Source organism: Amblyomma maculatum, chromosome 1 (genome assembly GCF_055883805.1).
Source record: "Amblyomma maculatum isolate TAMU_Amacu chromosome 1, ASM5588380v1, whole genome shotgun sequence".
Lineage (NCBI taxonomy): Eukaryota > Metazoa > Arthropoda > Arachnida > Ixodida > Ixodidae > Amblyomma > Amblyomma maculatum.
Genome location: NC_139344.1, coordinates 101,775,144 through 101,791,997, shown reverse-complemented (window position 1 = coordinate 101,791,997; position 16,854 = coordinate 101,775,144). Strand labels below are relative to the sequence as shown.

The window sequence follows — 16,854 nt, the reverse complement described above, 5'->3', positions numbered from 1 at the left end:
AGCGCAGCCGGTGGGCCCCGCCACGTCTCGGCTGTCAAAATACGCTTCTAGGCGTCTCTAACAGAAACCGCCAGGGACCGAACAGAGGTCCAAGAACAGCACACTAGGTTAAAACGTGAAAAGCGCGAACAGAACGGCGAGCGCTGACGGACGGACACGAAGCGAACGGATGGAGCGAACAAAATATGGCGGCCAGCGCGGGATCAGGGTACCGCTCATGGTTGCCAGACGTACTTTTGTAAACCCTCTATTGTATCACGCTTTCCATTGATTTTGTGGCAGTGGACTACGCCTGCCCCAGGCGCGGCGTGATAAACCGAACCAGGCTTGTACAATCAAGCCATCACGGGCAGTCTGCCAAGTTCGCTCCTCGCCGCCGCAGGAGCTATCAAAAGATAAACAAGCGGCGACGTTATCGATCGCTGCGCAGCATCTTGGCACGCTGCCAAGAAATGAGCTGTGGATGAGACGACCGAAACTGAGTACGACAAGCAAGCGAAAACGTTAGCGATTTCCGCCGTGACCGCGACGACACAGAAACCTCGTTTTGAGCTGCCAGGGATGCAGTTCCAACAAGTTGGAAATTTGTTGCTCTGTCACTCCCGCTCGTCGCTAAAATCGCTTGCATGTGAGCGAGCTGGCCTTAACGCTTTTTTTTTTTTTCCAAATTCTCGAGTGCAAAAGCGGAGGATGGGTTCATTATGCGAGTGAGTTGGTGAGTTGATTACGCGGCAAATACGGTATCATTTTTTCGCATCGTAAGTGTCGTCCCAAGCCGATTTTTGTATATCGAATTATCAATATATCGAACTATTTCGCGATCCACTTCGAGTTTGATATATCCGGGTTCGACTGTACATGGAACCAAAAGATTTCAAAGCACTTTCCTGATTTCACAGCGCACTTATGATGTCATCATTTTGTGCAGAGTAACTATGAACATCGTAGAACGCATTTTGAAACTATGAAACCTCATTACAGTGGAGTATTTTTAAAATATCACGAAATGTATGGGAACACAAGTCGTAAGCATGCCTCATAGCAACACGTGCAAGGAAAGCTTGCCAAAATAATTTTCCGGTTACGGAGAGCACCAGCAAACATGGCTGATGGTTAAAAGTTAGCGAATGTTTCAGAGAAAGTGTCACAAAATATGCTGCATCATTTTGAAGCCAATTAGTTTTTAAAATCTTCAATAAATATGCATTGTAAAGACCGACATACCGCTAAAAAAAAAGTAGCTATCCATTGGATGCTTCTCAGAATTGCGACAGCTCCTCGTGTTGTCCCACATGCTGCCACGCAGGCTACATGCCTTTTTAAATAGTGCCACTCAAATGATACGAACTTATTAGCTGAAGGCAGTCTTCACACAGCACGATAAACAAGCCACATGCAGCAGCAGTGGCAGATGACTAAAATGGCCCGTCTACTCAAGTCGCAGATGCCAGCGTCGTCTGCGCTTGAATAGACCGTCATCTGCACCGCCACCTGTTACGGTTGTCACGACGTTTGATAAGTGGTTTTCGAATGTAATTTTTCATAGTTTACACGCCTCGAACAACTGTTATTAGTAAAAAAATTCAGTGCATATGGCAGCATACCAGGCTACAAGAGAAGTTTGCGGGATTCGGAGGAACACGCAGCTGTTAACGAGCCTGTTGGCGGTATATACGGCTTCACAATGCCTATTTTTAGTAGCATTTTAAAAATAGATTGCCTCCCGAATTACATAACATACTTTGTCACACATTTCTTCAAAACTATTGCCAGTGTTTAATGACTGGCCACCTCTTCTGATGCTCTGCGAAACGAGAAAAATGTTCCCAATTCATACTCTTATGTTTTGCGGTGTTTTAAAAAAACTGCCACTGAAATGGCCTTTCATGCTTCCACAACCTGTTCTAGGATGTTCATAGTTGCTCTGCACCAAAACACGACATCATAGGTGCCTCATGAAATTAGAAAACTGCTCTGAAAACTTTCGCTTCCATGTATTCCTAAGGGTGCTAAGCCTACTTTTCACACCCAGTCTGCTGCAGCGTCATAAGCGCCACCTTTGTTTGTAAACACGGTGTTGGTCTATATCCTGCGCTTCATCAGTAAACAGGCTTTTGACATGAATTTAGAAAAATTATTTGAAATAAGGCTGTTAGGACATATTGAAAAATACAACATATTGACTGATACTCAACATGGTTTTCGACGCGGACTATCAACAGATACTGCTATAGCTTCTCTCATAGATTATATCAGGCTTGCTATCGATAAAGGAAAGTTTTCAGGTGCAGTTTTCATTGACTTCAGCAAAGCATTTGATTCCATCGATCACTCCATCTTGTTTCAGAAACTTGAGTCGTACGGCATATCAGGACCTTCACTAATGCTTTTGAAGAGCTTTCTTCATGACCGAGAGCACATAGTCTGTATTAATAACCATGCATCTAATAAAGCTCTCACTAACATTGGGGTTCCACAGGGTTCTATTCTAGGCCCTGTATTGTTTCTACTCTACATTAACGATTTACCATCCTGGTTTAGGCATATTATACGCAGATTACTCTACTATGATAACATCACACCATGACATTTACCAGCTCATATCTAACCTTCAAAATGACATTAATGCTCTTGAGCATTGGTGCCATATTACCGTAAAAACCCGCGTATAGTACGAGGTTTTTTTTTTTCAAAATTTTAGGATGTAAAATTTCCGCCTCGTATTATATTCGGGTCCCAAAATTTTCAGCCCCAAGTTCGTAGTTCTTGTTTCGTTACAGCCCGGAAATATCATAATCAAGGTTCGCAACGAAGGATGCGCCGTCTAGTGGTGACGTCAGCTACCTTTCTTTCTCTGTTTACAGTGTTCTAGAACACTGTACTCTGTTGATGTGTCGCCATTGTCGCCATTTTGGACATCAACTAGGCTATTAGGCGAAGCGCGCATGTCAGTGACAATGTCGGGTCCACGGAAGCAATATTCAGCTGCTTTCAAAAGAAAAGTAATAGTAGCAGCTGAGACCATCGGAAATTCTGCGGCAGGGCGACAGTTTGGCGTCACCGAGGGCAGCATTCGTGGATGGAGAAAGCAGAAAGAAGCCCTCTTTGCGTGCTCTGGCCTAAGACGAAGTTTCTGGGGGCCAAAAAACGGAACATATCCGGAGATTGAGCAAGGCCTGGCCTCCTTCATACAGGAACAGCGTGGACGACATCTGCGTGTGAACATCGAGTTGCTCCAAGCAAAGGCAAGAGAGATCGCAGCGGAAAAAAACATCCCACGGAGCGATTTCAAAGCCAGTAGGCACTGGGTGTCTCTGTATATGCACCGCGCTGGGTTTTCGTTGCGTCGAAGGACGTCAATATCCCAGAAGCTACCCGCAAGCTATGAGGAGCAGCTTGTGGCGTTTCAGCGGTACGTTATATCGCTGCGAAAAAATGTGAACTTTCCGCTGGGCCAGATCGGCAACGCCGATCAGACTCCGGTGTACCTAGACATGCCCTCTGCACTCACAGTGCATGAGAAAGGCAGCAGGCAAGTTTGTGTGCGTACGAGTGGAAATGAAAAAACACGGGTGACCGTAATGTTGGCGTGCACTGCGGATGGCCGCAAGCTACCACCCTACGTGGTGTTCAAGCGGAAAACTTTGCCAAAAGGTGAGCTGATTCCCAAGGATGTTGTCGTCTGATGCCAGGACAAAGGTTGGATGGACGAGACTTTAGTCCTGGATTGGATAAAGTCCGTATGGTGTCGGCGGCCTGGAGCACTGCTCGGTTTACCGTCAATCCTTGTGTTGGACGCCTTCCGCTGCCACCTAGCAGACTCTGTCAAGAGACTGCTACGCGAATCTCGCACCGAGCTCGTCGTCATCCCAGGAGGGATGACATCGCAATTGCAACCCCTCGACGTATGCATAAACAAGCCTTTTAAAGACGCCGTGAAACGCTGTTACGCTGAGTGGATGAGGTCAGGAGACCCCGAAGTGACTCCATCGGGGCGACTGAAGAGGGCTTCTCCAGCAGTCCTCTGCAAGTGGATCGCGGACGCATGGGCTGCCATCCCTGAGGAGCTCATCGTTCGGGCGTTTAAAAAGTGTGCAATTTCCAATGCACTGGATGGCACAGAGGACGAGTTCTTGTGGGAAGAGCTGTCCGACAAACTGTCAGACGTTTCACTGTCTTCTGACACTGAAACGGACGACGAGTGAAAACGAGATGCTGTGAAAATAAAGGCCTTCTTCCCTCGTATTATTTGCGGGTGAAAACTTTTTTTTTCCATTTTCGCTACCTCATATTGCACCTCGTACTATACGCGGGTTCGTACTATACGCGGGTTTTTACGGCAACTGCCTTACTGTGAATGTTACTAAGACTTGCTTTCAGATTTTCCATTCCCCTCAAAAGCCATTGCCCATCTCACCATTGCTATACTTCAGTTCCACTGCCACCGAGTCGCAAGACCGAATTTCGTTTCTAGGTGTTGTTATTGACCCTCATCTAAAATTCCATTATCATATAGTGGAAACTTGCAAGAAAATTTCATTTGGGTTACGCGCACTAATCAAAGCCCGGTCCTTTTTCCCAATCCACACTTTACTATCACTTAACTACGCTTTCATCCACAGCCACATAAACTAGGGCTTTTCATCCTGGGGTAACGCCTATCATGTTCATCTTTGGCCTTTAATTAAACTGCAAAAGCAAGCCATACGCATCATAACCTCCTCCCCTCGAATGTCACCGTCGCACATTTTGTTCATGAATTTAAATGTTCTACCCCTCTCGGCTCTTTATCTTTATAATATCAGTATGCTATTCTTTAAGATTCTTCACCATCAGCTCCCATTTAGCATTTTTCCTCCCGGCATGATCAAAAACAACAGCGTTACATGGTTCACTTTACGTAATAATTTTCTACTACCGAAGGTCAGTACTAACTACGGGAAACAAGGCCTTCAATTTTCGTCCATATCATTTTGGAATTAGTTGAATTTCGACATTAAGGAAACTAGTACACTTTCTTCGTTCAAGTTGAAAAAGTTTTCCTCTTAATTTGTGATTTCTTTATTTATCTTTTGTGTTGCGAAATTCGTTAGTGTTTTTGTACTTTTTTTCTGTATTTTGTTTTTGTATCTAAATCTGCCAGCAATGCACTCTTTACTATGTATTTCGTTATTTATTTTCAGTGTTGCTTCATAAATTTTTTTACAATAATATTATTCTTTATGTTGCCTATAGAAATCTATTACCATGGCAGGTCCCACCTGCAGTCTTGTACCGTGGGACCTCTCGCTGTATATTCTTGTACGATGTTTTTTGATCCAAAAATAAACTTTCAACTTCAACTTCAACTCCTGACACACGAGCTTCGTCTCCCCTTCTTAAAGACCTCCTCACTAATTCATGACCTGTAATGAATGTGTACTTTAAGCACTTCATTTTCCTTCAGTACTTCTTTCAAAACAAGTTTGTGTAACTGGACAGTGTGGCTGCGGGCCAGTTGCGGCTGGTAAAATCGTGAACTACTATGAATAAGGGATGCAACAGCGTGGTTTTATCGTCGGGTCAGCCACACACAACGAACTTGGAGGGGGAAAAGTGCGGTTTATTTGGCGCTCACCGTATACATCTCTGTGGTGGAGCTTGTGTTGCACCCTGGTTGCCATCAACTACTACTAAGTAAGCCAACTACCAATACATCATCCTTCCTTTGAGGCTACTCTTAATGCAAAGAACATAAAAAGAACTACTCAGCTGTTGAAAATGTTCATCATAAGTCAGGCGTGCCCGAGGTCGAACAATTCTCGTGGACCGCCTGGTTACACATCCATTAGCACTTTGGTGTCTCCCTGGAGTCGTCACCAGAGAAGATCACGTATCAGGCGAATTGGGCTGATGCTCAACAGGATGAGGAACTTGGGCATCCACCACAGGTTCTGGTTCAGACGCACCAAGGCCGGACTCCTCAGTGTCATCTCTCTCCACAAAGGTACCTCTTATCGGGGTAAGCTGCATCCTGTTGCATCGTAACTCATGCCAATCTTCAGTTATGACTAGCGATGATTGTGGAGCCACTTCTTCCTGCACCCGGCCCCTCCTGTCCCATCATCCATGCTCCCTCAGCCACACCATGTCACCAGTTTGCAGTGGCCGCAGATGCCTTCCTCTATTGCAGTTCTGCTTGTGTTTGACCCGGCCGGGCAGGGATATACGGTGCAAAGTCTGGGAGTCTGGACCTAAGGTGCCGTCCCATGAGCAGTTCGCTTGGACATCGGTCGTCTTCCAAGGGTGCAGACCATCATATGGCTTGTAAGGACCAGGCAACGGGAGGTCTTCTTGGAGGCAACATATCATTTCTGCCAGTTCAGGGTCCTCAGCAGTTTCACGAACCAGCTGTGATCTGGTGGCGTCGCTGACAAGGGAGTGCTGGATCTAGACTGCATGTACTTCCACGTCCACCAGCTCGGCGCTGCGGGCTTTGCTCATGGTTAGGACTCTGGAGACTAAGTCTGGCACCACCAACTGCTTTCCAGAGATATACCAGTCTGTTGGCTTCTACATCTTCTTGATTATGTTGGCCTCAGACGAGCACTTCAACTCCTGCTCTAGCGGTTGTAGCAGTGCCTGTGGCACCCGACGAGCTGCTTGTACCGTAGGGGTGGCTCCATTCTTTAGGATCATATGGTACGTTTGTTTGACGCATCCCAGGTCACGGAATACCTCTGGATACTTTGACACTAAATCGTCACAGGTCACTGCAGAAACGTAGTTGACAAATCCAAAGTGCTCACAGGCATGAAGACCCAGGATGGAAGTACAGAATTTCTTGACGATGAAAAACTTGACAACCTGCTCCATTCTATTGCAGGCCACTGACAACTGCGTTTGACCAATATGCGCAATTACCCCTCCATTGTAGGCTGCGCAAATTTGTCAAGCACTTCTGAAGCGGCGCTTTGGGCCCCACTCGTTTCCAACACAGCAATGGCAAAAGGTTCGCCTGTGCCCCGGTATTAATTTTTAACTCAACGTTGATATCTCCCACCTTCGCTGGTGCAAGCCACTCAAGACTTGGCTTCCGTGCTGTGGCTGCCTACCTCCAGAATGTCAAATTCGTCCTCAGTTGTTTGCTCCTCATGAACTTCGTGGATGGTTGATCATATGCAGCACGCTGTAAAATGACCCTTTTGTTTGCATTTGCGATGCTCTTTACCTACTGCCAGACAAGCTGGTCCCTTGTGAACATAGGCACACTTGTCACAGTGCTGTCTGGCTGCTGCTCGTTGCTGTGTCCTCTGTTTCCTGGACCCTTGGTTCACATAATGAATTGTTTGTTCCTGTTCGTTCCACAGCTTACTCTGCTTGGTCGATAACTCATTGTCTTACACATGTAGACCACTTTCTCGAGGGTTAAGTCCTGTTTGTGTAGCAGCCTTTATTGGAATTTATTTCCGGTCCCATATACGATTTGTTCTCGAATCATGGGATCAGCCAGACTGCCGAATTCGCATGTTTGAGCTTTCAGCAGCAGGTCCCGGTAAAACTGCTTGAACAACTCACCCTCAGCCTTTTCACGCATACGAAAGGCAAAACGTTCGTAGGTCTCATTTTTCTTCGGCGAACAGTAGTCATAAAACTTGCTCAGAACCGTTTCGAAGGTAGGCTGCCCTTCCAGTCCGAACATCTTGTATACGTCGATGGCTTGTTCACCAGCCACGTGTAGCAGCAATGCCATCTTCTGTGTGTCGCTTCTGGCCACCTTCGGTTTTGTAGCCGTCATGAAGATTTTCAGGTGTTGCTTGAAATGTCTCCAGTTTTTGGCAACGTTTCCGGTGAACTGAAGCAGCTACGGGGCTTTCAGTTCCTCCATGTCAGTGGCGTCTTTGTCACTTCTGACTCCATGTATCGTCGGGTCAGCCACACACAACGAGCAGGGACGGTGAAAAGCACAGTTTATTTGGCACTCACCGTATACATTGCTGGACCAACTACTGCAGAGTAAGCCAACTACCGATACAGTTGTTGCGTCTGCATTGCTGCCCCAGTTACCTTTTGTTTTTTGGTCTTTTGTTTGTTCTTCATCTTTTTATATTTTTTACACTTTTTCTTTGCTCTTGCAGTTCAAATTTTTGTCAGATTAACGCATAAGTATTGCTTTGACGAGTCTGTTTGAACTGAAATGAAATTTTAAGTTACGTTTTTTAGGTGTATATTACATGAAAATATGCCTGCATTGGAGATTTTAATGTCCATAGCATTGTTAAATGAAATGCATTAACTTGTTACTGGAGCCCTTACTGTTATATTCACTGTTCAATGAATGCCTTCAGCATTGAAAAAATAGGCCCTTTTGTGATGAAAGGTGCATAAAATGATGTGTTTTTGCACTTCACTCATACAGTCGAACCTCGATATATCGAACAGCGCGGTGATTGCAAAATAGTTCGATATAGCCGGAATTCGATATACAAAATCACGTAGAAAATGCGTCAAAAACTAGTACAAATCAATCAATGAACCAATCGTGGCACAGGGGCGCAATAAATACTCACTTGAAGTTTCAAACAAAGTATTTATTCCTTTGGCTTAAAGTACTGTAGCAGCGTAGCTTGCTTCAAATTGGCAACCGCGTGCTTAACCACGGCGTCCTCAACGTAGTCTAAACGGTCCACAAGCGATAGTCCAGCGCCTTCTATTGCGCTGCAGTAGCGGCGTACAAGGTCCAAAGCAGCTACAGCCTCAGTTCCAGTCGGGAGCGGGGCAGCGCTTACGGGATGAACCTCGGCAGCGTCTTCGTTTGGCCGCTCAGCAGTAACTTCTGCCGCAATCTCTACATCTGTCAACTCCGCCACTGTTCCGGTGCTGTTGTCACCGCCAACGAAGTCATCAATGCACATGCTGTGTGGCTCAGCACCGACAAAGCGCTCCAACTGGCTCCAGGTTTCTTCGAGCTGCCATTCTTCCTCTGTGCCGTCGTCCAACGCTGATTCTTCAGTTGCTTGCTCGGAAGCTTCTTCAATGCGGCTTACAAAACCCGCATGCTGAAAGCAGTGAACTACTGTCGACTGCTTGACGCTGTCCCACGAGGCTTTCAGCATTTGAATGGCACCCAAAAGGTCTATCTTTAGCTCTTGGCCCATCCGCAGCTTGAAAAGCAAAATGTCGATCAGCCGACGTTTATAAATGGATTTGAAAGCGCGAATAATGCCCTGGTCCAATGGTTGCAGCTTCGACGTCGTGTTCGGCGGCAAAAACTTAATTTCAATGTTGCTCAGCTGGACATCAGTGTGGTGTGCTGTGCAATTGTCAACGATGAGGCAAACCGTCCGGCCTTGACGCGCCAGCTCCGAGTCCCATGCCTTCAACCATTTTTGGAATATCTCGATTTCTTGTTCCATGCGTATATCACTGGAACACTGGGGCAGTTGTGCATGCATCTCGGGGTTTGGAACTTGCCTATGACAAGTGGCCGCAGCTTCGTGCTGCCGTCCATATTCGCAGCCAACAGAACTGTAATACGAGCCTTGCCTTGCTTGCCGCCGTGGCACTTGTCTCCGCTCGTGTCGAGCGTTTGTCGCGGAAGCATTTGCCAGAACAGGCCCGTCTCGTCAGCATTGAATATCTGATTGGGCTCATACTTGACGAGAATCTTAGGCCACTCTTCTTCAAGCCACTTCTTGATCTCGCCTTCATTGGCGTCCTCACTTTCCCCCGAGACTGTCTTCCCGACAATGTTAAAGCGGGCCTTAAAACGTTGCAGCCAACCGCTGCTGGCATTGAAGTTCTCGGCACCGAGAATGAACGCAAAGTTCTTGGCCTTCTGTTGTATCATCGGTCCCGATACAGGAATATTCCGGGCCCTTGCGTCGATGAACCATTTGTGCAGCGCCTTCTCAACGTCTTCAAAGGCAGCTTTGCGCACCCGCCGCGCGCCTGAGTGCTGGTTTTGTTCCGCCTTGGCCTTTATGCCCTCTTGTTTTTCAGCAGAGTGCTCAAAGTACTCCTTAGTATGCTGAAAGCTTCGGCGACGCTTGACTTTTTAGAGCGCAGCTCTTTGGCGCCCGTTCCTGGGTTTCGCGGCGGCGTCGGCGTTGTCCCTCGTAACCAGCTCCACTTTCACTCCCACCTTCCTTCCTTCCCTTACGGCGCGGTTGCTGTGTCCACAGAAAATGAGTGAGACAGGTACTGCGCCTTTCCATTCATGTGAACCAATTACGAAAGGCACGCTTCAGAGCTCAAGTGGACTTTCACTCTCACCTTCCTTCCTCCCCTTCCGGCGCGATTCAGGTGTCCACAGAAACAAGTGACCAACACTTCGCCTTTACATTCGTGTGAAACAATTATGAAAGGCACGCTTCACAGCTCAAGTGGAAGACGCGACCACAAATGGTGCACACTGCAAAGATAATTCATGAATAATGCGAGCGCCCACACCGAACTGCAGAGTAATATGTGCAGTAACCGAGAATTCACACACTCACAGAGAAAAGCATCATATTTTGATGTAGCTTGCTTATATAACCTAGTTCACCACGGTAAAAAAAAAAAAAAAGAAAACTTCGCTTTCAAAATATGTCTCGAATGGCATCGTTCCAGCATTAAGCTCTTTGGCGCCTATTCCTGGGTTTCGTGTCGTCGTCGCCGTCGCCATTGTCCCTCGTAACCAGTTGTCTGTAATTGTACATATATGTCTTGCTCGAATTAGTTGCCTAAATCTATAGAAAAGCTGTAACAGCTGACGAGCTGCTCTCAGATTTCGCATTAGAAAGTACCGTAATCGTCGTAATTTTTTTCACCATTTTCAACGCGGCGGATCACTTCCAATTTCGCAGCAAATGTCAGGGTCGTCTGCTTCTTCGCGTTTGCAGCCATCACAACACCGACCACGCCGTGACAGGCCTAGGCCACCTAGGCTGCCTAGGCCACACACGATAACAACGACTGGCGCAGCACAAGTGGCGGCGCCGAGACGCGGTTAGTCATTGACAAACTAAATGAGGCTAGCCACCCTAGCCTGGCCAAGCCGCCGCGTGCATACGCCGCTACGTTCAAATGGCGCCCTCGGCGCGACCGATGTATGCAGCGATCGTGCGCAGCAGTCGGGAACGCCCATCGCGCCGCCGCTATCTTCGAGGGCGTTGAGGGAAAGCTCGCCTCCTGTCAACAGAGTGCACATGGTTTGGGGTGGCGGAGTTCGATTTATCCATTTGGCAACCGACGCCGTTCGAAATAAAAAATTGAAAATGCATGCGATTTTCCGCGTGATATAGAAAGTGTTCGATATAATCAATAATTCGATATATATCCGTGTTCGATATATCGAGGTTCGACTGTATATAGATATGATGAATGAAGTAAATACACAGGGCAATCTCAGACTTTGTGCTGGTCTGTTAGCATAAATTCATAAATCCTCAATGAATGGCCTGAGCATGTGTTACTTCATTAAAGTGCATGTGGTGTAACTGAAACGCTAGTCTGGAGGGCCTTGTACATGAACATCCAGATGGCAACAATGCTCTTAGAAACTAGCACGAGATTGAAAGCAGTCTACAGTTATGAAGAAGAGGAAAGGAATCTGGACAACATGTCAACAGTCTAAGCACATAGCAACAGCTAGAAAAGGGTAGTCTTAAAAAACAAAACAAAAGGGACACAACAGGAGTGCTAGTCTTCTGTTGTGCACTACCTCAAGCTTGAAACACCTTGCATGTCAAGAAGGTGAATAAATGTGCGAGAACAAATTATAGAACAGAGCACATTTAGAGCACTGCTACAGAGGTACATTTGCAACTATTGGCTGCCTTCAATAGCAACAATATGGTGGTTGAATCATTGTACCCATCGTTAGAATGGAAGAATAATTGGCATGGGGGCACTTAGACGCATAACCCTCTGAATATGTACAAGGAGAGAGTGCAGCAGATATTTGTATATGTTATCCCTGAAGGCTACAAAGAGTGTACGAGAGCTAAGAATGTCTTCAGTGTTGATCCATTTGAAGTGCGCTTAAATCAAACAAATTCGTGAAAGTTTCCTGTTTGGTGTCCTTTGTTGAAGGTGGACAACTTGATTGCAGTCATTACACTCCTTAAACACCTCAGCATTTATGAAGGCGTGGCTGATGAGTATAGATGCCACAGAGTTCAAATTGGAGGCCGCAAATTTTTATTTTGCATTATCGCAGGTTTGCTTTTGCATACTGACATGAAATTTCCTTAGATACAGTATATCAACAAATGTCTAACTTATGTCTTATGTAAAAGCTTTTGTAACAGGTGCAAATGTTGAAAACAATGTTTCACTCATCCAGTGGTCTTCAAATATCTGTGTTTGGAATCCCATAGTCTGCTGAACTATGATTCTTAGCTCGTGTGACAGGATTTATGAAGGAGCCAGATTGATATGAAATCCTGTTCTTTTCCCTATCGTTGTGCAGGTGACATAGTGGAGCTCAGAGGTACTATGAAATGTGGCTACTGTGACCCTGAGAAGAATGCTTTTGCTGTGCATCAAAAATTCTGTCACCTGTTTGATGCCCTGCAGTCAGCTGAAGCTTCAGCGAAAGAGTCATCTGCTGCTGCTTGTCGTATCCTCTCTAGCGCCACCTTTGCAGTCTTATTTTTTATTATCTCTGTTTTCTACTTGAAATAGGTGATTGAGTTTTATGGTTGATTGCAACACTGTACACATTGTAATTCTGTTCTCAGGAATAAGGTAGGATATGCCAGTCAGTGATGAATGATTGGCTATGGTGAACTATTAATATTCCAGACTGCAGCACTCTACACATCAGTGGACACTCATCTCTCAGAGCAAGCATCTCATGAAAGAGATTACAGTTTGCAGAAATTTGTGCCGTGTATTGGCATGAAACATTCCTTTTATTTCTTGTCCAGTAACAAAGTAAAGCTCAGCATTTTGTGTTATGTGTAGCAGTAGTTTGGCTTTTTGTAAACACGAAGCCTATGTGCTTTTTGCTGTAAACTTTTAAAATGGCCAGGTTTACTTTCCTTAGCAAACAAAGGACTTTCTGCTGAATGTGTTGAAATATCCGGCAAGATGCAAATGCTGAAGCAGAGAGTCGCGCATAACACGTGAGTCAAGCTCAGTATTCTACTTCCCTCCAACGTCTTCTGTCATGCATGCTTTTTTCCCATAGTGCTGTCAGCTCAAAATTGGCTCTTTGCTGATTTTGTAGCAAGAAGGAATATATGTGCCAACAAATAATACAGTTACTGCTCTTCTTGGCTTGATGCTCATTACATTGCATTGACAGTGGAGAAGAATCACAGGAATGAAGAATTTCAGTTGAGGGAATCACAGGAATGAAGAATTTCAGTTGAGGGGAAAAAAACTAAAAAAAAAAGATGTGAAAGCATTAACAGCTCCTGTCTGTGGCTCCCCTTTCAAATACTTATTTGCATGCATGCACTTTACTACTTGTTTAATTACTCATCCAGTAATTTGTGCCTTTATTAGCTCACAAATAACATACGGAAATAAGCTAGCACATTATGTGAACGCCCTCCCGCCATAGACATGAATCCCTGAGCAGCCTAAGGGTAGAGTGTCTGACTTGGGATCTAGGTCCCAATTAAGTTCTGTTTCCATCTCGTGTCAACTTGGCCATGTCATGTGGGCTCATAACGTTGCCTTGCCAAGTGACTTGCCAACTACCATGTGCAAGGGGCATGCTTGCGATTTTTCGCTCACGATGTCGACACCGGGTTTTCTGCAGAGCAGGGCCCTGAATGCTGTTGCATTAAAATTACATCTAATATCAGTTTCTCATAGAAAACAATTTCGTGCACGCAGGGAGGCCATTAAAAGGTGTGAAGCAAGGCAGGCTTCTATTTGCTCGAGCCTATCGCATATTGAAGACAGCATCAGAGCAAACGTAAGTCCTTGTCTAGAAGCTAAGGCCATGTGGTGTGCAAAACTATGCTGTGAAAATTGCATTGGTCATTCAACTCATGGCGCAAAAGTCCGCTCTTCTATAACAGTCGGGGGCTTGCTACACTCTTCATCACTCTTCTCTAACAGTTGGTACCAGTTGTGCACTATAAAAATGCTGATTAAATATAAGGTATTGTTCGATAAATTGAATGGATAACTTAGCCACAGCATCCTGTATCTATTATTAGCTGCATGTTTGAATGAACAGAAGTGCATGAGAGTGCCTTAGTGTTTTTTGCATGCCATAAATCACTGATTTGTGATAAATCAAGATGAGGTGGTCACTGGTTGAGGGTAACATTTGCAAGTACAACCCATAGGAATGCATGCAAGCAAAATTTTTAAAGGTACAGTACTTTTGTTTCATCATGCATTGTTGTGCTTTCAGTAACAAAAGTCAAGTGCATCTCAAGACAAAGTGTGCTAGTATAGAACATTGAAGCCGATGTATTTTTAAGCCACCATGATTTCAGCTTGCAAGTGTTACCCCATGGTCAGGTTACTGGGCATGAGTGGGGCCTATAAAAATAGGTGTAAATGATGCTTTCCAAAATGCTTTTCTTATTTTAATGTATATGAAGTTGTGTCAGCACATGAAGTTGGGTGAGTTGGTTTTTCATGACTATAAAATTAGCATAAAAGCTAGGATGACTAAATTTTTTTTGCAGATGCATATGGGTGCATCAATGGAAAAGTTTTATGTGCACCTTTGATTTTGTGCCACAGATAGTTTAGCTTTGAAACAGAAACTAGAGCAGTGTGCAGTTAGTCAGCACAATTTGACAGTTTAAAAGTATCCAGCAAGCTCTTCAGGCTTTCAAACATTAAAAAAAAAAAAAAAAGACAATGAAAATTTCTATCACTTAGTTTTCTAAGTGCATGCCCTAATTGCTGCCACATGTAGGGTTGGACTGAAAACAGCTTTAAAAAATTGCCTTGAGATTTGCTAGCAATCTACCAAATTGATGCAGCTTACATTAGAGCTCCAGACTAGAATAAAATTTTTTGTATTATGATTATTTCCTTTTTTTTTCTTTATTTTTATCCTTATAAATCTTTTTCTTAAGTCTGCTAAATACAGAATGAAATTTTGTATAAGCCCTACAGCCATGGCAAATCGGTTATGGGGCTCGACTACTGAGCCAGGATGCCTAAGGTCGAACCTGGCAAAATGCAAGGCACGCACTCATGTGCTGTGCGATGTCACTGCGCGTTAAAGAACCCCATATGCTTGAAGTTACGTGGAGCCCTTCACTATGATACCCTTCATAGCCTGAGTTGCTTTGGGACATGCAATAAACTCCATAAACTAAACCCGACCGAATTATGCATGAGAGTAGAAATAGTTAAATTACACAGCCATGACTAGAATTGTTTACTTTAAGAAATAAATCGATTTTTTTTCTTTCTCAGTACTGCGAAATGGCCCCCATGTTCTTGTTTTTTGTTGTTTTTCTGTTTGTTTAGTGACAAAGATAAAAACTGGTGTAGGCTATTGGTTCTAGTCCTGCTTATGTAAACAACATCAGCTTTAAATCTGGGGTATTTTTTTTTTATACTTGAAAGAGATACATACACCTCCAAAAGTTTTGTTTTGAGGGAAAAAAAAAAAGAAATATTCCCTTTGAAAACTCCCTCTTTTTGGTTTGACGTTACCATAAAAAGAATGGAAAAAAAAAAAAAAAAAACATTTTCAAATTTGCAAATATCGAAAATGGAACATATCTTTTGCGAGCTAAAAGTTTTTTGGCAGAAGGTAGCCAACTTCTAAATTAGTCTGTTTTACGAAACAAGAAAATGCAAATAAAACCTCTAAAAGCTTCAAAACGTATGCTTTGCATCATCACAGATACCAATCAGAAGAGCGTACTAGATGTCATGAATACCCAAGTGTAAAATATGATCTGAAAGCTAAGAAAATGCTGTATTGGAAGGTTGCAAAATATAAAAGCAGTTTTCTTTTTTCTTTTTTTTTTTTAAACAATTTCTCACCCCACATTAACTTGCTGGTAAGCAGTGTGTCAACAGCACAAGTTTAATTCCCAGAATGTGTGAGGCCAAGTTTTTCAAACCTATCCGCTATTCCTTTACGAGAATATCTTATATGGATGGAGCTCAAACATTATCAGGCATGGTCAAAGGAGCCAGACAGCAAAGGCAGTGACTAACAAGTCATGTGATACTCATAGGAAGGAGTCAAAAAAGGCTAACATGAGTGTGTATTAAAAGGCCCTTGCGATATACTAACAAATAAGCATACCGGCATATAAAAAAAGCAAGAATTTCTCCTATTAAACGCTATACTTTTTCAGGTGCTTAGAACAAAAGCACTAATCATTCCTCAGTTGCATTTGTGGTTGTATTCCTATACCTTTGTCTATGTCACTGCAACACTTTATTATGCTTTTTATTTTTTTATGTACTCTGATTCATTGCTGCTGGAATGCAGACATGCGATTTCTCGGCCCTGCCGCGGTAGGTCAGTGATTAGGGCGCTTGACTACTGAACCCAAGGACACGGGATCAAACCCCGGCTGTGGCGGCCGCTTTTCGATGGAGGCAGAAAGTAAGGCCCCGTGTGCTGCGCGATTTCAGTGCACGTTAAAATACCTCAGGTGGTCGGAACTTCATGAGCTGGTCACTACGGCATCTCTCGTAGCCTGAGTAATTTTGGGATGTTAAACCCTACAAACCATACCAAACTTATGACTTCGTTTGTCATGCGAGGTGTAACCAGATTGCTCTTGCGTGATTGTGAACACAACAGCTTCTATGATGCTTGCTACTGCTGGTAGCATTTGAAGTGTGACAGGCATTCTTATCCCGCCAACAACTGTGTCGTGATTACCCTTACCAAGTTCCTTTTTTTTAAAAGCCCCAATTCCCCCAAATAAGGTT

General features: G+C 44.4%; 1 protein-coding gene across 5 annotated transcripts in view; it reads left to right on the top strand.

Moving 5' to 3' along the window:
• The window catches only part of LOC146203324 (uncharacterized), a 492,360-nt gene that overhangs the window by 440,661 nt on the left and 34,845 nt on the right, over nucleotides 1-16,854 (top strand). For all 5 annotated transcript variants that reach the window (XM_084588675.1, XM_084588676.1, XM_084588674.1 and 2 more), the window contains 3 exons: nucleotides 12,437-12,586; nucleotides 13,025-13,094; nucleotides 13,816-13,897. In XM_084588675.1, the coding sequence (XP_084444801.1) occupies nucleotides 12,437-12,586; nucleotides 13,025-13,094; nucleotides 13,816-13,897 (302 nt within the window). The remainder of the gene's footprint in view (nucleotides 1-12,436; nucleotides 12,587-13,024; nucleotides 13,095-13,815; nucleotides 13,898-16,854) is intronic.